The sequence below is a fragment of the Sorex fumeus genome, unplaced genomic scaffold, assembly GCF_029834395.1.
Source record: "Sorex fumeus unplaced genomic scaffold, SorFum_2.1 ptg000098l, whole genome shotgun sequence".
NCBI classification, from domain to species: Eukaryota; Metazoa; Chordata; class Mammalia; order Eulipotyphla; family Soricidae; genus Sorex; species Sorex fumeus.
The window spans coordinates 78,209,346-78,231,442 of NW_026606155.1; the positions used below are offsets into that span (position 1 = coordinate 78,209,346).

Sequence of the window (22,097 nt, forward strand, 5' to 3'; positions counted from 1 at the left end):
CGCATGCTTGTGGCAGAGTTAAAACAACAAGAGAAACTCAGTGTCTGCTGGTTCTGAATGTCATTTTCCCCTTCTCGTGTGGTTTTATATTTTCAGCTCCTTCCCCTTTCTCTCCCCCACTCTCCCAATTCTGGCTTAGCATTTGCGTGCTTAATTAAATCCATTCTGTGCTTTACTGTTGAAGGATGTAGATGATAGAAAGATTTAGGGCAGGGTAAGACAGCATAACAAAATGCACAGATGATGTATTTTGCTCAAGTTTGTTTCATGCAGAATCATCAGTAGTAAATTTGGAAGTTTTATAATTAGACCCACTATCTTGGGTGTTCAAGATAAGTCCTCACTCAAACTATGGCTCTTATGTAGTTGTTAGATGTGAGAGCACTGGAGCAAATTGAAAATAAAATAAAAGCAATCTAATTTTTAGTTGCAATGATTCTGTGAGTGCTAGGTCCTTAATGGAAAAATGAAAGAAAAGGTTATACCATTTGTGTCTCTGGTACATGTGATTTCAGTAGGGAGGCAAAAAGAATGTCTGATGTTTGGAGGTGAGGAGGATACACAGTAAAACCTCAGCCTTAAAGTGTACAGGCTAGCCAAATCCAAAAATCACCAGCCTGACACTCTGGCCATTAGATAACTTTGGCCAAGTAGACAATGTGGATAGCCTGAGTTTAATAATAGAACAGTGTCTACAATGTTAGATCAAACTGGCCAGCAGTAAGTAACAAATGTATTCAAATGCTCTCCTTCCTTAAGCAGATTTCCCTTTAGACCTTCAATATACAAACAAAAAAGGGAGAGTCATACCCTATACTTTCCCCAGGCATCAAACTACCCTTTGGCCAAGGCAATTCCCTGTGTTTTATCACTCTTATATTCTCCAGCTCATTTGCTCGACAATAAGACCCATAATATACTTCAAACATATATGGAGTAAGCTCTTTATTCACCTTTTGGACTGGTTCTTTACTCAGCTGAGGAAGAACCTTTTTAAAACAGGATTCTGATTCCAGAAGCAATACACAGAAATAAGATACTGACATAAAAGTTATTATACCCAAGTGGGGAGGGGGGAAGATATTTGGATATACTGGCCTGTGAGGTTTTATCTTGTTCTCAGCCCTGGGTAGAAACTTCTAAACTACCTCTATTGTCCATCCAAGGGGCAAATAAGAAGGAGCTGTTGTGGTTACTTGGTTTGGTAAATTGGGGTGACTAATTTATGCTTTGTTTTGTTTGGGATTGCTACAACTGGCAGTGCTCTGGAGGCTACTTGGGGTCACTTCTAGCAGAGTTTGAAGTGTGGTGTTTTCTCTCTGACCTTCAGAGCTTTCTCTCAAACCTTCAATATTTAGGTGTGGGGTTGCATTACCAAGAGTTTCGCCTCTCTTCCATTCTCTTTGGTTTTGTTAAATATCTGTAAGCCACTTTTACTAAAGCATGGGTCTCATTATGTTTACACTTGGCCCCCAGATCTCTCCTTGTCTCCCTACTGAAGTTGGCTGGGCCAAAATGGTCATCAAAAGATCACCCTCATCTTCTCTCTTTCCTTTCTGCCTGACCTTTGCTCTACCCACACCAACTTCCCCCTTTTTGTTGCACATCTAAGAACAGATGAGTTCATTCAGAAACCTTGGCAGAAAGGGGGGTAAATAAAATAGTCACTGAGACCGGAAGAAGGAATAAGCTGTTGAAAGGAGGAAGAGAGGAAGAAGCAAGCACAGGTTGAAATTCCTTTACTGAGTCTATCACAGCACTAAAAACAAGTATTTTGCCCTCTGAGTAGCCACTTCCATTAACATTCATTCTGCAGAGAGATTCGGGTCCCTAGGAGAGCACAGGGAAGACAAGCCAGAACCAGACCACAGTCCTGCTGCCCCCTTTAAATGTGCCCTGACTGGTTTGAACTTTGGGGCTGCCCCCTTGGAAGTGGATATGTTTGCACGATAGGAAGTGACCTCTAGCAAAGACTGTTTCCTTTGGTGTCTGCAAACACCCACAGGCACCCATGCCCATGAACTAGGCACTAGCAGGCTCCTGCTGGGAGGCACTGGTGGTTCTTCTTGCTGCTAGATTGAAGCCAAGTAAGAAACAGGTTGTTCTAGGTCTGGCTTTTGACCCGCCTGGAGCTGCATCCTTAGGACAGGCTGGGTGTGGTCCCCGCTTAATCCAAATCGATGGATATGCAACGACACTGCTTCACTCGTGTCACTCGCTTCTTCTTGGTGGGAGGCTGCAGTTCCGGGCAGTTGAGAGTGACCATCATGGTGGTGAATTTCTTGGGCTTGCAGAAGGAGCAGGACTGAAAGGAGCCTTCTTCCTTGCGGATGTGTCGGGGGATGTAGAAAGAGTTGCACTGGCCGTAGCAGAAGCGGTTGATGATGGTGCGGCTGTTGCAGCCCTCCTCGTGGATGGTCTGCTTCAGCGGCTGGGTTTTGCACCAGTCTCGCTTCAGGTATTTGCGCTCGGTGACATGCAGGGCCTCCTGGCTGGACTCCAGCACCTCCTCTCCCGGCATGCCCGTGCCCCGCCCCTGGCCGCGCCCCCGGTTCCTGGAGCCGGGTTGCGGCGGGGACTGAGTCTGCTCGGAGTCGTTGTGCCTGGCCTTGTCGGGTGGGGGGATGGCCCCCTGGGACCCTTTCTTTTTCCCCTCGGCAGTCGGCAGCAGTGTCCCCAGGAGGAGAAGCAGGGCTCCCACTGCGTACGCGGTGCGGCTCATGCTACAGGGCGAAACAGAGGAAAGACAGGGGAAAAGGGGAACGTTAAGTCAAGGACACATGAATGGCAGCTAGCGTTTCATATTTCACTCGCCTCTCACATTCTCTAAGTGCGGGACTTGGGCCCAGGGTCCCAGCACCTGGCCGGAGCTCACGGTGATAATGTGCCTTTCCTGGGCCTCCCTCCCGCAGCTCCCTGGCTTATATGCTGGCAAGATGCATTCCCGGCTCCTCACAAGACCACATATTTATTTATTTATTTTTTGTTTTATTGAATCAGATATAGTTACAAGCGTTCATGTTTGAGTTACAGTCACACAATGATCAAACACCCATCCCTCCACCAGTGCACATTCCCCACCACCAATCTCCCCAGTATACCCCTCCCCTTCCTACCCTCCCCCTGTCTCCATGGCAGACAGTATTCCCCATAATCTGTCTCTACTTTGGGACATTATGGTTTGCAATACAGGTACTGAGAGGTTATCATGTTTGGTCCTTTATTTCCTCTCAGTACACATCTCGCATCCCGACTGATTCCTCCAACCATCATTTTCTTAGTGAACCCTTCTCTATTCCAGCTGCCTTATGAGACCACATTTGACTGTATCTTTGGTTCCCTTCTTCGTATTCATGCTTGTGTTTAATACGTTGCTCTTCTGTCAGTCCACATTACTTTTGCTTTGGGAAAAGGTTTTTCCTTGTCATGATCTTATTTTTAATTTACATTTTAATTATATTTAATGTAATGGATTAGCTTCACTGGCCAGAAGCTTCTTATACCAGGGCAGGCTTCCGCCTTGGTCTCCTGCTTCCTGAGAGTGCAGTTCTCAGGCTCTTGGGGAGACAATGGTCTCCTGTGAAGGGACCTAGAAGGCACTAGGCAGAGGAAGAATGATTTCCCAGGAGGAGCATGGGATAAAAAGCCCAAACCAGGGATGGAGTGAATAGGAGCTTGCCTTACACGGGGCAGACATGAGTTCAATCCCTGGCACCCCGTACAGTGTCGTTACCAGAGGACCACCAGGAATGATTCCTGACCCACCCCTGCCCCCAGTAAAAAAAGTAAAGAAAAGACCAAGGATGAAGTCAAAGTCTTAGGATAATACCTTGTTTTCTCACCTTGGGGAAATAACTTTATTTAATGACTTCATTTAAGGAAAGATATAAAAAGTTCATCTTGCCATATAGGTTGATCACATCCAATCTGATGTCAAAGTGACAACCTGGGTACCAGCCAGAGGTATTCCCATGCTAAAAACAAATTACATGATAAGAAAGATATCACACAACTCCAGAAATGTTCACTGAACCCTCATTTCTTTTAAATAGGCAGACACTGATTATAGCATTCTTTATACCATGATAGACATGTTTTGCTTTTATTATTTACGTATTTATTAATGTATTGGAAGCATGAGGAATAAAACTCAGGGCTTTACCCCATTCAAGGGCTCTGCAACCGAGCCACAGTCACAGCCTCTGTTTTCCTATTTTTGAATGGTGATATGTTATTCATAGGTATATGCATGAAAGGTGGGAAAATGTATAAAAGAAAATAGGTAGATGCAAATATTTACACTAAAAATGTCCCAAACAGATTGAATAACTTAATGACAATGAATTACTGTAGCTGTGACAAAGAGCTAGGCATGGGTCAGAAAGGGCAATGACAAAATGAATAATAGCAGAAATATTAAATGGGAGCAGTAGGAAAACGGACTCACAGGAACTCAAGGATGTAGAGAGGGGAAAATGAAGGAAGTGAGGAGTATAAATCAGAGAAAGTTTACTCTAGAGGCAGGGGATTCAGAGAAGGTAGGTCAATGGAGATGAAGGAAGAGGAGCAGGAGCAGCTTATATTTTTAAAGGAGATTATAAGAGAGGAATGTCACGCTATTAACATTCTCCTGGCATAATGTTTCTCCACTCTGTTCATGCAGATTATCATCTGGAGATGTTGTTGGAATGTAGACTCAGATTTAGGAGGTCAGCATTTTGAACAAGCTCTGAGTAAATAGCAAGTCCTAGAGCACAGTCAGTCATGAGCACAGAGAGACTTATTAATATGTGGAAGGATTTTCTTATCAGTGAGCACTGTGTCCAGCTGGCAGCCTTGCTTGCCAGGCCATCACACCCATCTAAAATGAATCCTAAGGTTGCCCCCTGTAACCCTTCACACCACTTACTGAATCTAATGATGTAGCTGTGAAGCAATCATTTCCCTGCTCTCCTCTGAAAACCAGAGTGACACATGATAGCCATAAAGTTTCACTTAATATTAACCTTATTGTGGCACCCCAAGGTTATATATTTTAGTATTATTAGCTAGAGTAATTACCTTTCATTGTGAAATCTCCATTTCCTAAGGAACAACCACTAGTAAGTAGAGACCAATCAGCTCCAAAGATCACTCACTTAGAAATAATCAAAGATTAATTTTAAACTGTCCTTAAATGGGCTCATATTTCCAACATTAATCTAATACCTAAGTTCAAGTTCAAAACTGATAACGTGACATTTAACTCTGACTGCAGACTCCCTGGCTTTTGTCAGTTTATGTTACAACATCTCTGTTCTTTAAACAGAGGTTATTTTTTTTTTGCCTCAATAACAACAAAAAAATTAATTTCCTTGTTTTGTCTTTTTAAAAAATCACTCAGGAGAAAAGTGCAGTTATAAAACAGTGCTGATTTTCTCCAGAGGCCAAGATAACTTGAACCATGACTGTCAGTCTCCTGGGCAAATATATTGTGAATATGAGAAGTTTTCACAAGTGTCTGCTATTTGTTCAATTCAGGGCCAGGGTTAAAATTAAAATTCTGTTCCAACCCATTTCAAAAGAAGAGCATGTAAACTAGCCCTAGGCCCTGACCCACAACTTGCCTCACCCATCTCAATATGGTGTACAGGATAATTGAGCCGTCCTGGAGCAAGACCCTCAGGAGTGTAAACATTGCTCAGACGCTAATCAAAGACCGACAAGGGAAGTATGTTGACTGCATGAGACAGGTTTACATCATGAGGCTATCTCCTTCCACAAACATCTGTTTAGAAAGTGCAATATTCTTTCTCTAACTTGGGACTCTCTTTACTCTAAACTTACCCTTGTGGGCATTTTTGCATATGTCATTCAATAAATAGCTAAATAACTATTCTCAGAGTCATGAAGATTTATTCATCACCTATCATCTGTGCCCAATTCCTTTGTTAGAACAGTAACTATATGGGTCACACTTTTTCCTTTTTGGGGGAGGGTCACACCCTGCGATGCACAGGGGTTACTCCTGGCTCTTCACTCAGAAATTACTCCTGGTGTTGCTCAGGGGACCATATGGGATGCTGGGAATTGAACCTGGGTCAGCCACGTGCAAGGAAAATGACTTACCCACTGTGCTATTGCTCCAGCCCTGGTGTCACACTGTCTTAAGAGTTTTTATCCTTACATTTTAAACTGGAATGATAGCACAGCAGGTAGGACATTTGCTTTGCATGAGTTTGATTCCTCCTCCCCTCTTGGAGAGCCTGGCAAGCTACCAAGAGTACCTCACCCACAGGGCAAAGCCTGGCAAGCTACATGTATTTGATATACCAAACACAGTAACAACAAAGTCTCACAATGGAGATGTTACTGGGCCCGCTCGAGCAAATCGATGAACAATCAGAAGACAGTGCTACAGTGCTACACTTTAAACTACCTTCACAACTGCCAATGAGAAGCACAGACAGTGACTGTTCTCTGTACTGCTGGTCTTCAGTATGGCTAAACTCAGTTTGGCTAGTCTAGGAAGCCTTTTAGTCCTTGTCTTTTTCTAGGAAAATTCTAAGTGTTACTGCTTTTTTTTACTTGATCCTACATAGAATGCTGTAAGTTTTTTTTCTGATTCATGTCATTGAATTCACTACAGCAGAAACCAACAATAAAGCAGCAGATTTAAAATTAGTCACTTGTGGTTTTCGGTTTTAATTTGGACAGACTTCCTGTTCCTTTGGGAGTATGCTAACACCCATAAAACAAAGTGGTTTGTTTGTTTGCTTGTTTGTTTAAGAAAAGCAAAATTATCTCAGAAAAGATTTATTAAATGTGGAAAATGTTATAAACTCATTTTTCATCTTTTAAGGGTCTCTTTAAAAGACATTCAGTGTTTATTAAGAGAATTTAGAGTTCTTAAACCTTATAGCTCTGGAGAGAAGCAAAATCAGCTTTAGAAATCTCAGAGACCTCTGCTTCTTAAAGAACTGCATTACTGTAAAGTTGTTGTTCATATTTCACATGACCAAAAGGGGCGCATGAGAACTATAATTAGTACTGAAATCAGGACTCTGTCAAGTCATTGCGGTCACCCAACCTCCCCCACTCCAAACTGAACTTGATTATTTGGTGAAGGAAATAAGATAGTGCATCTTTTGAAATCCCAACGGCATTGCCATCAAACAGTTTGGAGAGCTGAAGAGATAGTACAACTGATAGGGTGTTTGCCTTGCATGCAGTCAATCCAAGTTCAATCCATGGCACCCCATGTGTCTCCCCAAGCCTGCTTAGGGTGATCTCTGACAGCAGACCAAGCAGTAAGCCCTGACCACTACCAGGTGTGACCTAAACACAACAACAAAGATTTCATGGAGATAGAGAAAAATTTAAAAGATGTAAATTTCTAAAGAGCAGTATTTTTCCACCAACACTTAACAAAGTGACCAATAACCAAAACTTAATCCAAATGTTAATATGCATTTTATTTCCTATGAATTATCACCCATGTCCAACCAAGAGCTATAAACATATTATGATAATTTCATTCATAAAATGACCCAGAAATGCCAAATTTTAAAAAGCTCATTTCACAGAACCAGGGTATGCCATGACACTCACAAGAGCCTCCCTTTATTCTCCTTTGTCAGTAGATACTTTACTTCAAGTCCTGCCTCTAGTTTCCTTCATGAACTCCTGCTCCTCTAAGAAATGTAATAATATTTTTATGCTAAACTTTCCCTGTAACAAACCTCCACCAGAAGTTCCCATTTATCTCACCTGGTTTTTGTTTGCTTGTTTATTTGTTTTGTTTTATTTTGTTTTGTTTTGAACCATTGCCCTACTCTCCAATGTACTTGTCCCAGAGGGCATAGATGGTGACTCCAAGCAATTCATCACTACCTGATTAGTTCTTTCAGTTTCCCTTAGTGGTCAAGAGCAAGTATCTGTGCACAAGATAAATCACATTAACCTCTTCTTTCCTGGACAGGTCACAAAATTTATTCCAATTTTTCACAAAGGCTCCAAGAAATAAAATTGCCAAAGACCTGTCTCCAATATTCTCAGTGTCTTTGGTCAAGTTTAGGCCCAGCTACCTTTTATCTTCTTCTTACCCGTATCTCATGTCAGTCAACCAACCTGCTCACAATCACATAAATGGAGTGCTGGGTGGGAAGTAAATAGACAATGATTAATAAGCCAGATGTGTGTACCTGAACTTCTGGTCAAAACTTCCTGGTGAATCAAGGTTTAGGAAAACAGTCAATGGACATGACATCAAATTACCCTTCCAAAAATAAAAAAGTAATAATAATGGTGGAAGTGATAGCAAGTGCTCTAAATGCCTGCCAGGTTTTAGAACAATCTATTTTTTTTCCCCAAGACTCAATCTTTGAGAAGGGCAAAGGTTATTCAATGTTCTTTAATTTTGGAAAGATAATCAACCTCTAGAAATAAGGCAGAGAATTTGTTAAGAGCATGCTGGTTGCCCTACCATCCCTCCCCCCTACTGCTAGCCCTTTTCAGACAAATTACAGAAAGAAGACTTAATGGTTGGCAAATTAGTGTTGATGCAGTCTCATCTTCTATGGGTTACAAGTATTCTAAAGACAACCTCCTTATTAGGAAACCTATTCAATAGGCTGATTCAGATTGAGAGCCCAAAGTCCTAGGAGGCAAACAGGAGAACATTTAATAGTTACTATCTCAGGAGCTCTATACTCAGCAGAGCATTTAAAAAAAAATAAAGTTAATGATTGTATACAATTCTTGTGGTAAAAAATAAGGGACTCAGAAAGTAATAAATAGTAAATGTTCATTGAACAGCACTACAGAGTGGCAGCCAAGTTATAAGTTTTGTATTACAATAAAAATATGCTAGCCCCTGTACAAATGGGATCTAGGACTTAATTTCAGAATAATATAGTGATATATCCTGGTTCTGTATAATATTACTAGCTCTCTAATATCATCACTAATAATTAGAGTTGCCCATAGGTCTACACCCTTATTCTGGCAAATTGTGCTAAATCATGATAAAATTTTTATTTTTCACTATTAGATATGAGAGAGGTAATAGTTTCTTCCTTTTGCACATCAGGGACTCTAGACACAATAAAGTATGAATTCTATCTAGGTTTGGAGTCAAGATGTGAGCCTCACTCTATCTCAACTCCTAGTACATATCCTCAACCACTACTGTTCTGTGGACACCCAAGACAGTATTTAACAAGAGAGACACATGGACTCATTTCTGGTGCAATAAAATGTGATGAATATTGTAACTCAAATAATGATCCATTTTGTGTTTGCATGTTCACAAAAAGGCTTCTCTTATTCCAGGAATTACTGTTGTACTTTGCATTTCTAAGATCATATGCTCAAACTAAAGAAAATTCCTTGCAGATGTAAGACATGGGTTGGTAACACTTGCTTGATCTGCGTCTTTCAGTGGATGCTGCCCTCACCTCCCCCAGCCCCTTTCCATTACATAAAAGGTTTAGGTTTTCCTGTCTGCCCTTCACTTTCTCCTCTAGGACATGTTCCACGACTTTGCTGTCAATAACCATTTCTTGGGAGAGGGGTCTGGAGTATAAGATTTCTTAGAATTTTATCTATTTTATTACTTAAACATTAAGACTGACTTCAGTCTAGAAGATAGAGCAGGCAATTCTCAGAAACTGGGCATGTAACTGATTTCTCTTCTCCTCCATGTAGCCTCTCCCATCAAAATTACATTAGCCCACTTGGATTTCCTATAGAGCATAAACTACCCAAACATTTCACTCTAAATGAACTTTTAGAAAATAGGGAGCCTGTGAAATTATAAAGTTTATAGAAGATTTTAATTCCTATAACGACCTGGGGGTTAAATACACACACACACACACACAGAAAGAGAGAGAGAGAGAGAGAGAGAGAGAGAGAGAGAGAGAGAGAGAGTGAGAGCGCAAATACAGTTGTAAAGAATTGTAAAGAATCTTAAAGTAGTTAATGCTAAGAATTAGACTGTGCAATTCACCCAGCGTAGTAATCAGATGATATATTATGCAGGTTCGGATGTACCATAGTGATGAGAATCTGGAGTTCTCTGAAGATCTAGTCCTCATTCATTTGAAAAGACCACCCCTTCAAATTCCCCGTGACCTCTGGCTTCCAGAAAGGAAAAAAACAAAAATAATTGGGGGGAGGGGTGCGGGCTGGTGTGTGTGTGTGTGTGTGTGTGTGTGTGTGTGTGTGTGTGTGTGGTGTGTGTGTGTAGGAGTAAGACAGAAAAGGAAAGAAAAAGAAGAGGGGCCCTTGAAAGCCCTGGGGTGAAAGAAGATCCTCGCCCTGGGTTCGAGGTTATCTTAACCTCTTCTCTGCTATTTATTTAACTTGTGTGCACAGGCAGGAGGAAGTCACTACGCTGGGATCCCTGGGACAGCTAAAAGGCCGATGGCCCACTTAACACAATAGTTTGTTTTAATCAGTTCATGTTCTGGCACCATCCCGAAGGGGAAACAGAAACAGCCGCGCGCACCACACACCCCTGGGAAGTGCTCTTTGCGGCAGATCCAATTACCAACTGAGGGTCGCCTCCCTCCCCTGTATTACTAAGGGCAAGATTTTTGACTCCGAACTTTGAGGCTGTATTTCTGTCTAAAGGAGCCTGGATTCCTGGTCCTCGGGGCAACAGAAGGGCAGCCGGATTCTTCCCAGGAATCCGTTCACTCCAGTCCCGGGAGCGCAGGAAGGGTTTCACTGCAGACCCTACTCACCGCCTTTCTCCCTCTTTCCAAGCCCAGAGACCTAGGGTGGAATACCAGGTTGGGGCTCCTTCAAGACAGAGTTGGCATGCCGAAGGCAAGCGTGCTTCTGTTCTACGCAGGTCTGAAAGCCTCAGATAACTCGGGCTGCAGCCGGCCGTCAAGGTGACAGCCCGATGCCCCGGGTCTGTTCTGCAAAGTGCAGGGGCTAGGCCCGGTGAACGGGCGAGGACGGCGACCACCTGAGTGTCCATCCAGGCCAAAGACCAGTCACCGCTCGGTCCCGTGCCGTCCGTCGCTAGTGGGGTGTAGCGAGGCGTTACCAGGGCCTTTAGGAAAGAGATAAAGGGGTGCCCGGGGAGTGCCTCCTAGCTGGTTGCTACCACCCGCTGCCTGGACTGCAGCTCCTGGCCGCAGCGGACGCAGAGCGGCCAGGAGAAGGGGCGCGAGCGGATTCGAGCGCCCACGAGAGAGCTGCCAGCATGTGGGTGTCGGCGGTGTCCGCGGCGTGCGCAGTGCGGGCTCGCGGCACTCGGAGTCCGGGACCGCGCGCTGCACTCGAGCTGTTCCGAGACTCTCGGGTGTCTGCTTGTGTGGAACCCCGCGGCTCAGCCCTGACACTGGGTTCCACCTCGCCTTGGGGAGGGCAGATGCACCCATCGCGGATATCCAATACCTCCCAGGCACCGCCGCATCGCTCTCGGCGCTCCGGGTCCCAAGCACCGGGGACCCCGTCGGTGCAACTTGCGCCGCCGTGCTCACTCACCAGCCTCTGCTGCCGGGCGCCCTCGGAGCGCGTGAGCCGGGCGGTGCGAGGTGAGCTAAGGGTACTGCGGGCCAGGGACTGGTGGACTCACGCTCGCTCTTGACATCCCGGAGCCCAACCTTCCCCCCCCCCCCCCACCCCCCGGAGAGCGTGCAGGAAGGTGTCCCCCGCGCCGGTTCTGCGCGGTGGTTCCCACAGGCGCTCCCGCAAAGGCTGCTGCACGTCGGTCCCGGGAGCTGCACGCGACGGTCCCCGGCCGACCCCCTTCCCCCACGCACACACGCAGGCGCTTTCGCACTCGCAGACACGCACGCACACGCCTGGTCCCCGCTCACCTGTCAGGGATGCGGGTTTTCGGGGCCTGCGCTGTAGTGCCACCGCGGCCCGAGCCGCCCGGGCTCGGCGCGGGGTCAGCCGTGGAGGACCGAGAGGACGGTGCTCGCTTGCACACCGGACGGGGTGGCCCGGTCTGCGGAGGGCGCCCCGAGTGCGGGGCATCGCGCCGGCCCCGGTTTAAATGCGGGCGGCCGAGCGCGGCGCCCGGGGCCGCGCCTCTCCATTGGCCAGACGCCGCGGCGGGGGCCCGAGCCCGCTATCCGCCCCCTTTCCCGGTACTGCCCCCGCCCCCACCCCCACCCCGCCTGCCTCCCCGCGGGGTCCCCTCTCCGCCGGCCTCGCCTCTTTGTCTGCTCCCCCCCGCCCCGGCCGGCTGGGAGAGGTCACCCCAGGGAACCGCGCCTGGAATGCACAGCAAATCACATTTTCCGCTCCCGTTGGAGGGGGAAGTGCGAGAGGAAATCCCCCAGGCTCGCGGCCGCTCATTCCTCCTCCGCCCCGGGCCTGGGCTTTTCCTCTCGCCGGCTCGGTTTCGCCCGCGTCCGTCGGGCGATGCTCTGGCTCCCGGCACCGGCCCCGGGAAGGACCAGCTCCTCGCCGGTGAGATCGCGGCCCAAGTTGAGTCTTTGCTTCGTCCAGGAGAGCAGACTTCGGGAGCCTGGGGTTGAACGGTCGCCCTGGCTCCAGCGCGGCTCCGCTCGAGGCCCCCAACTTCGAGGGCGTTTGACCCGGCGCCCCCTTCCCTTCCCGTCCTTGTGCGCCGGGCTCGCTGGCCGCTGGCAGTAGCCTGTCGCCAACGGGACACCCTCGTCTCAGCGCACGCCGCGCTGCTTTCGACTCAGATGCTGGCGGTCTCGGCTGTGAGTGTGCAGAGGGAGTCGCCGAGGTGGGGTGGGTGGAAAAAATCAGCTTGAAAAGACCCCTGAACTCAAGGTTTCCATCCCCAAGTCATCTTTAAAAGGAGCGGATGATCGTTGGACGAGAAGGGGTTTTCTAAAGCACGTTGAAGACAAATAAATCAGAAAATCAAATGTCAGATGAGGAAATCGCCCTCCCAGGCGTTAAAGACAAAACCCTCTACGTAAGTGCAAAACTCGTGCCGCATTCTGTATGCATTACTCAAACCCTACTGAACAGCATCAACGAAGCAGCTTTTTGCGAATGATGAGCGAACACTTTCATTTGTGCCGGTAGCTCGAAAATTGGTTCCTGAAAGAGGCCGAGAGTTCTGTGTCGAAGTTAAAGCCCGTGCAACAATCAAACCGGCGGCAAGTCTGCAGAGCGGCCCCAGTCAGACCAGATGATGGCTTTGAAAAAAAAAAAAAGTTATAATGAAAGGAAGTTTGAAGGTGTCTTTACTGACTAACTCAAAATAAACAAAATAGCAAGACCCATCAAAAGCCATCTATGAAGCATCTGTGATTTGAGTACTTGGTTAAGAAAACAAAAGTAAAAAAAAAAAAAAAAGAAAAAAGGAAAAGCATGCTTTATTTTCTCCTTAGGCGAACATTGGAGAGAAGGGATAAGAACCACTGAACACCCACTAGATACACTTAGGAACTTGAAATAGATTATTTAAAGAAGATGAAATTAAAGAGCAAGCTGCATTAAATCCATATTTAGGGAGTCTATATCTCTGAAGGGTTTTTTATGCAAGTTTCTGCTGATGAACTTAGTTCACAATACACTGTTTTTATTTTTTCTTCCTTAAATCATTCCTGATCCATAGTCTGCAGTTGCCTATAAGGTGCAAACATTCAAGGGTCTGAAGATTGAGCCTGGTTCCAGTGGGTGGTGTGAGGAAAAATGTAGTAGAAATTTGTTTTGAAAAATGCTTAAGCACTTAACTGTCCTACTCTTGCCCAAGCCCACCATTAGCTATAGGAGTCAGCTGTCCTCTGGGGGTATAAATTAATCCCAATCCCCCAAGAAAAGGTAATAGAGTCTGCAAATTCATTAACTCTGATCTAAAATCAATGCATTAATCACTCCCACTCCTGCACCAGACTTATGTAAAGTTCCCAGATGAAAATACAGACACAGAGCTTCCTGAGTTGAAATTCTTTTAGAGACTCAATTTTGTGATTCTCTCTCCCTCCCTCCCTCCTTCCCTCCTTTCTTCCCTCCCTCCCTCCCTCCCTTCCTCCTTTCTTCCCTCCCCCTCTCTCTCTTTCTTTTTATTTCATAAATGTTCATCAGCACTAGGCTCTCTCCTCAGAAGTCTTCTGAGACTCTACAGTAACTCCCCAACACAGCCAGCCTCACCACCTCACGAAAGTCTTTCTTTTTTTCCCTCAATCATTTTTCTTCGTCGTCTCTCCCAACAACTAGGATATAAACTTCATTAAAACAGGGATTTATCTGTCTTGATTTCTTTGATTAAATAAAGGGCAAATAATGTGAAATATCTAACATAATTGATATTCTATTAATAAAAAGCAGTGGATTTGGAATGTTTAGCGTTGCTATTAACTAGCACTGTCAGCTGAGCCAAATGCTGAGAACAGAACCATCACACATATGATAAACACGGGCCTTCTCTCACAGAGTCTATAATCTAATATGTTTGAAAATACTGAAATCAATGTCCAAGTTGTTGGTCCATTTGTATTTTCACCCTGCTCAACTACTCATTGCAAGTCATTACCCTATCAGGATGAAGGCAGAAGAGTGAAACCTCTTTGGCTGTAATTACATAAGTGTTCTTAGTAAGAGGAGAAAGAAGTAGAATGATTACAACTAGTTTAAAAGTTAAAAATTTAAATCTAAGATTCCTAAATGAAGTGGCTAAGAGATCAGTTTCACCTAAAGCTGCTCAAATAATGCTGAAGCTTCAGGGAAAGTGTGGAGGATGGTCAGTCATTGGTCTGGAAAAGGAAAGTTCATTTCTTTTGTTTTGCTGATCTACTTGTGGACAGTGTTTCTCTCCATCATGCTGAGTGAAGTCAGTCAGAAGGAAAGGGATAGATACAGAATAAACTCTCTCTCAAGTGTCGACTTAAAGATTCACAACAAGTTAGCAACAAAGGCCTTAAGGCAATAATAGAAGAACTAATCCCTATAACTGATTTGTGGGTGGATTGAAATGGAGGGGTCTTGGGGTCCTTGGGGGAAGGCGGGAGATATATTGGTGACTGATAGGGTGTTGCAGTTATGTATTTGGAGAAACATCCCGAAAACTTCAGAAAAAGCTACTCTCCTCTTAGAGGAAGAATTGTAAAGGTGTTAAAGTAGGTTAGGGACTGGAGCCATAGCACAGTGTGTAGGGCATTTTGCTTGCACGCAGCTGACCCGAGTTCGATTCCCAGCATCCCATATGGTCCCCCAAGCACCACCAGGAGTAACTCCTGAGTGCATGGGCCAGGAATAACTCCTGTGCATTGCCAGGCATGACCCAAAAAAGCAAAAAAAAAAAAAAAAAGAAAAGTAGGTTAGGTAAGTGTTTTTTGTTTGTTTTGATTTTTGCTTAGATTAGGTTATGACTTTTCAACCATTAAATTTTTTTTTTAATTCCATAACCCCTTTGGAACTCACTTTGTATACCCTTCCTGAAGGGTGGTGGGGAGAGGGTTGGATCAATAGCACAGTGGGTATAGCACTTACGTTGCATGTGACTCAACCTGGGTTTAATATTCAACTACTACATATGGTTCCTGAGCATCTCCAAGAGTGATCCATAGGTGCGTAACTAATAGTAAGTCTTAAAACCAAAAAAAAAATGAAATTAAACTAAAAGAATGAAGAATGTAACACACAGTGATTCTGATAATTAAAGAAAGCTTTGTTGACTCAAGTAACAGTTAAATGCTCACTCCCAACTTAGAAAATCAAATGGTCCATTGACTTAGAATGGATGTTTATTGACTTAAATATTTTAGTGGTTGAACACTAAAATGATTCTGTTACCAAGTCACGAAAAAATTACCATCTGCCAAGTCTTAAAAACTAGTATTGCCATTCTTCTGATCACAGCGTCAGAGATCACAAAGAACTTACATATGATTTAAAGTGGAAGCAGAATTTAATGGAATTTAACTCAGCTTTAGTAAGAAAGGTAATATAGATCATAGTTGTGTATTACCTTCAAGATGGAAAACTAGACACCAAGGTAAAATATTCTTACTTTACTGACTATGTTTCAATGCTTTCTTTACACTATTGTTCACAATGTTTATATAATACCATCTCTCTATGCTTTCTTTCCCTGTACTTTGGGAGAAATAAACACATTCTGACTGGAGTTGGAGGATGATTAAAAAAGCTGAGCACATGTTTTGCATATGGGAAGCCCAGGTTTGATTCCTGACACCACATGGTCCCCTGAGCATCACCAGGTGAGATCCCTGAGCAACACTCCAGGAGTAGCCCATGTGTTCTTCTGGGTGTGCCCCCACAAAGCACACATATGTATCTGGAATAAAACATTTTAGTTATAAATTAATAAAAAAATAAAATGAGAAAATTTCCAGAAATGAGATAGTAAAATCTGACAAAACACATGAAGAAACCTGAGTGCTCCACACACACAAAAAAAATCCTGAACAACCAATACACATGATGTTATACATCATGCTAGTAAATTGTGTGAGTGCAAGCTGAAGTAAGAAGATACCCTTGTTTATCTAGCAGATTAGCAAAGAACTATCCAACTTTTCCAGTACCCAGCTCTGAAAAGAACACAGAGATGCAGGCATTTAAATGTGTTCATTATTACTAGTGAGAGTCTAAATTGGCATAACCATTTTAGAAAGTAATTTGTCAATCTGAGACTAAATCAAATATTCAGCAGGGACTGTCTCTCAGTACCTCTCTACTTCTACATAAAAACCTTAGAATTTGAGCACAGGAAGATTAGAAACATGCATGAAAAAACTTCTTATTGTGGATGAGTCATAAAGATCAAACAGTGCTCATCAACAGGAGTGAGAGAAGGTATAGGGAACTATTGTATTCATGCAACAAAATGCTATATGGTTAGTAAAAGGAATGAAGTAGATTTTCATAAAGTTTAAAAATAGTGACATATATTTGGAAGGGGGTTGCCCAAGCAATGCTCAGGTGCTCTAGGGCCCCTAATAATTCAGCCAACCAGGCCATGGTTGGCTCAGTGGAAAGGCCCAAAGATGTTGTGCTGTTTGGACCCGCTGTGGAGAAATATCTGGACCAGCTCAATTACCCCAGTGGTTCTGGGGAAATTCTGGGCCTGTACCCGGCAAAGTAGTATGACATTTTGTATAAAACAATATGGTATAGTATATTGTATAAATCAATAGTATAAATTATTTATGAAAATGTGTTCATTTAAATGTACAGATGACTAGAAAGCATATTAGAAAGCACCAGAATGGAATGAGAGGGAGGTTAGGATTGGGGGTGAAAAGATTTCAATTTTTTTTGTATCTAAATTTCAAAAGTCTCAAAACATAACCATGTTGATAATATTATTTTCTGAATGACAGATACAAACTTCTTGTTATATTATTTTCTTTAGATTTGGGTCATTTGAAATCTTTTTTGTAATTTAAAAAATAATATGATCATGGGGCTGGAGCAATAGCACAGCTAGTAGGGCATTTGCCTTGCACGCGGCCGACCAAGGTTCGATTCCCAATTCCCAGGATCCCATATAGTCCCCTGAGCACTGCCAGGAGTAATTCCTGAGTGCTTGAGCCAGGAGTAATCCCTGTGCATCACCAGGTATGACACCCAAAAAGCAAAAAAAAAAAATTTTTTTTAAGGGATCATTCTATAATGATTTCAAGGCTGATTTGGATCATTCTGACACTGAGAATTTTTCCTTTACATATATCCTCTGTCATCATATCTAACCAAGGTAGAGATGTTTTCAGAAGCCATACAGCTTTAATTGACATTTATTGATGCTATTGTTGTTTATATGCCAGCTGATGTGCCTGAGGGTTAACCCCTATATATTCTCTACATATATAGTAAAACACTAACCAGGTCCTATTTGAAAACAATGTATGTGCATGTGAAAATTCTGAACAAAGCTACTAAACTCCATACAAGTACTTGTAATTCACACTATGTAAACATTGCAGTATAAAAAATGTTCAAATCTAAAAGTATGAACAGAGTTTATATCCACTATATGTTAGTTGAGAAAAGCTCTGAATGTCAGAAAAAATTGTAATCAATTAATGATTTCTCCTCATTAGTACTGAGTGCCTCTGGATTAGATATTAAAACCCTCTGGATCTAAATTCAAACACTTGTTTCATAATAATGGTAATAATACCTACCTCTGGGTGGATCATGGAAGTAAAATAAACTCTCTGGAAGTTCTCGCTATGTAGTAGATACCAAATTAACAGCAGAGTCTGCATGGATATGAGTGCCTTTAAGAGCCAAAACAAAGACAATGAATGTATAATATCACATTTGCATCCACAGTTCAAAATGCAAGTGGACACCAAATAGCATCTACTAACTGAGAACTTGTATAAGTACTCATAAAGGCAGATGAAAGAAAGGGAGAGGAGAGAAGAGAAAGAAGAGAGAAAAGGGCAGGGGTTAGAGGGGAGGGGAGGGGAAGGAGGGAAGTAGGGGGAGGAGATGGGGTCGAGTAGAGAAGAGGGAGAGGAGATCTAAGGAAGAGCACAGTATCATGCCATTTGAGTAAATTGCCCAGCAACTTGTATTTTGGTAGCACTTATAAATCATACAAATGCCAACAGAAGGGTAGAGGCAGAAGAGCAAACTCTTCTTTTTTGACTTGTCCTAAGAATCTCCTCAACCAAAATTTGTAAGTTATGGGGCTGGAGAGATAGCACAGCGGGTAGGGCATTTGCCTTGCACACGGCCAATCCGGGTTCGATTCCTAGCATCCCATAGGGTCCCCTGAGCACCGCCAGGAGTAACTCTTGAGTGCAGAGCCAGGAGTAACCCCTGAGCATCACCAGGTGTGACCCAAAAAGAAAAAAATTGTAAGTTATGTCAGAGGTATTGTACAGTGGGTAGGGAACTTGCCTTACGTGCAACTGACCCCAGCATTGCATATGGTCCCAAGGAGCTCCAGGAATGATACCTGAGCTTAGAGTTAGGAGTAAGGGTGGTTGGCCCAACATCCCACTCCCAAACGAAAACAAAAGCAGACAAAAAGCCCTGCAATTTTCACTGCAGACAGAAGCTGAAGGGTGACAAGAAGGTTTCTGAACATGTAGGCTGCTGAAGCGCACCAGCAGAGCACTGCACTCAGAGAAATAGAAGTGAAACAAGACAGAGAGGCAGAGACAGAAATAGAATTCTCAGTGAAAAGGCACATACATACCCAGAGCTTCAGCATAACCGGCTTGATAGGAGGCTTCCAACTTTCTCTGCAGATACACTGTCTCAGTAAGCCTGAAAAGTTGCTTTTTGTTTTAAGCTCTCTGATGGGAGCTCACTCTTGGAAAAATATCGGGTAGGACTTTGATCAGTTATTGATTTTCTGCTTTTCCTTTGAGCTTTAAACGCAGTGGTTTATATTTTCTAAATATTTTGTAGGTCTATTTTCCAATAAAGGCTCATTTCGAAGCAATATTAAAATGCCATTGCCTTGGAGAAGATCTGCCGGCTGCATTCATTAAACTGAGGGTCTCTGGTCTTGGCCCCATTGTCCTTGGCTACACTGCTCTTTCTTTTACTTTTGGTTTTTTTAATTCCTTTCCAGCCTTTGTTCCCTTGAAAGGTCAGCTATTTACTAGGAGGCAGTTTTGAGATTTGCCTTTTCACTTTTTCATCCCTATCTAAGGGATAGAAGGAACTGTCTGATTTTTTTTTTGTCCTTTCAAGCATTATTCAAATGTCACTTGTGCTGGTTCAGTACTTCATTCCAAAATAACACGCTGATAACGTAGATAGCAATATAAACTCATTCTAGTAAATTTGGAAAATAGAAAAAAATTAAAGGAAAATAAAATCCTCATAATCCCACAAACCCCAGATAACTACTATTTATACAGTCATACAAGATAGACAGTTATACACATAAGATTTACATTTATTCTCTAAAGCATTTTTTTTCATTTTAAAATTGAGTGGGTCATATGCAATGGTGTTATGTTACCTTAGGAGTCATGAGAACTGTACCTGATATGTTTTGAGCTTTGTTTGATGCCAAGGACTAAACTCGGGGCTTTGCACTTGCCAGACATGAGTTCTCCCACTCCAACCATCTCCCCAGCCCAAGCACCAATTTGTAACAAACAACTAGGCTTTATATACTTAGAATATTTTTAAAATTTGTATTTATTTATTTATTGCTTTTTTGGTCACACCGGGCGATACTCAGGGGTTACTCCTGGCTTTACACTCAAGGGATGGTGCTCAAGGGACTATATGGGATGCTGGGAATCAAACCCGGGTCGGCCACATGCAAGGCAAACGCCCTACCTGCTGTGCTGTCGCTCCAGCCTTAACTCAGCCTAATTTAATCTTCACAACAGTCTTATGGATTTAATATTATTATATGCTCTTTAAAAGATGAAGAAGCTAATATCCAGAATGGTTGGGTAACAATTTCCAGGGTACAAAGCTACATGAGACTGAGGAGGAATTTAGTACCTTTGCCTCCTCTTTTGTGTGTGTTCAAACACCATGATTGTTCCACATATAAACACCCTGAAGGCTAAGTGATTGAAATAGTTCAATAACTAGTATTGAAAATAACCAAAGACAGTTGGTTCTTTCAAATGTGAATATATATGACAAATACAAATTTGGATACTTCTTGACTTTACTTAGAAAGAATTTGAATATGAGGCCTGGTTCTTGGGGATTTGTATAGCAAGTAACTGCTTTACTGGCACTATAATCATTGTTAGTATGAGGCTATTTTTCTAATTAGGAGCTCATAAATAACTCTATTATCTTGGGATCTGCTTAAAGCAGAGAAGCATGGAGTTGAAGGTGGGAAAGTACATTCAGAACCTGCTCCCCCTTTCAAAGATCATCACATGCCAATTTGCACTTGGCTCACAAAGCGTCCAAATTTAAATCTCTTTCAAATCTTGGTTCTGTCTTCACTCTTTCCCTCCCTAGCTTGGATCATCTGGAATATGATTTCTCATTCCTTTTTTAAAGAAAGACAAAAATGTAAACTGTGGGCTCCTAACTGCTTATGTCAGAGCAATACATGTGTGCTTTATATAAACTAACCATTTGTCTATTAATGTTTGTAAAGAGTTTCATAGACATAAGGCATTTGGGACACACTCTCTAGAGAAATGTGGTGCCTTTGGAAAGACGATCAGAGAAGGAAGAAACGATGGTTAGAGAAATTCCCTTTTTACTCATATCCAGAATGTGAAAGGAAATCTCCAAAAGAAGCATCTAGTAGCATTTTCTTCAATGCTGAAGGCGAGGCCAGTGAGAGAAAAACATTTCCAAGGATATTGTGCTTGTGATGTTTGCTTCTGAACATTGCTACCTGTTCATGTGGCAAGAAAGTGAAAAATAAAGAGGACATACCTTGGACTGGATAACATGATTGTATTCCCCAGTATGGATGTGCAGAGGCTCTCTCCTGAGTCTTCCCCCAGCAGCAGGGTTTCTGATGGTTGGTTCCCCTGCAGCGAAGGAATCTCAAGCTCTCATATGGACATATGTCTGCCTACCCACGGATCCACCATGTGGTAGCAAAGTACAGGACTGAGTCCAAGACAGGTTTATAAAGGCCATAAAATGTGGTTCTTTTTTGTAGGGACACAGACCCAAAGTAGAAAATCTTTGTATCACTGTATTACTGTCATCCCGTTGTTCATAGATTTACTCAAATGGGCACCAGTAATGTCTCCATTCGTTCCAGCCCTGAGATTTTAACAGCTTCTCTTTACTCATCTTTCTCAACCGCTGCCATATTGGAGGCTCTTGCAGGGTCAGGGGAATGAGACCCGTTATTGTTACTGTTTTTGGCATATCGAATGTGCCACGGATAGCTTGCCAGGTCTAGCCCGAGCATGTGGAAAGCAGCCTGGAGCATGGTGGCGGTTGGGTAGTGGAGGTCGGCTGCTGGTGGGGGGGGTCCCTTGGGCAGGGAGGACTCTCACCAACCCCTCTCAGGGCCTTCCCGAGTGAAAACAGCCAGGCGCAGAGTCTAGAAAAGTAGAAAACAATTTCTGAAAACGAAAATCATTCCAACAGCAGTCATCCTCCTTTCCAGACCAATGCATGAATCAGTGGACCAATTAGAATGTACTTTCCCCACAAATCTGTTGCCATCTCTCAATACCATTACTCCAAGAAGCCCACCTTATCACATCATGTTTCTAATCTTC

The 22,097-nt window shown here is 43.3% G+C and overlaps 1 protein-coding gene across 1 annotated transcript; it reads right to left on the bottom strand.

Moving 5' to 3' along the window:
• Positions 1-2,103: 2,103 nt before the first annotated feature.
• Positions 2,104-12,113, bottom strand: GREM1 (gremlin 1, DAN family BMP antagonist). The gene is made up of 2 exons (XM_056134090.1): positions 11,820-12,113; positions 2,104-2,723 (listed from the first exon to the last, which is right to left on the bottom strand). Exon 2 carries the CDS (start codon positions 2,720-2,722, stop codon positions 2,168-2,170), a length of 555 nt encoding a protein of 184 aa, XP_055990065.1. The 5' UTR covers position 2,723; positions 11,820-12,113; the 3' UTR covers positions 2,104-2,167.
• Positions 12,114-22,097: the final 9,984 nt, after the last annotated feature.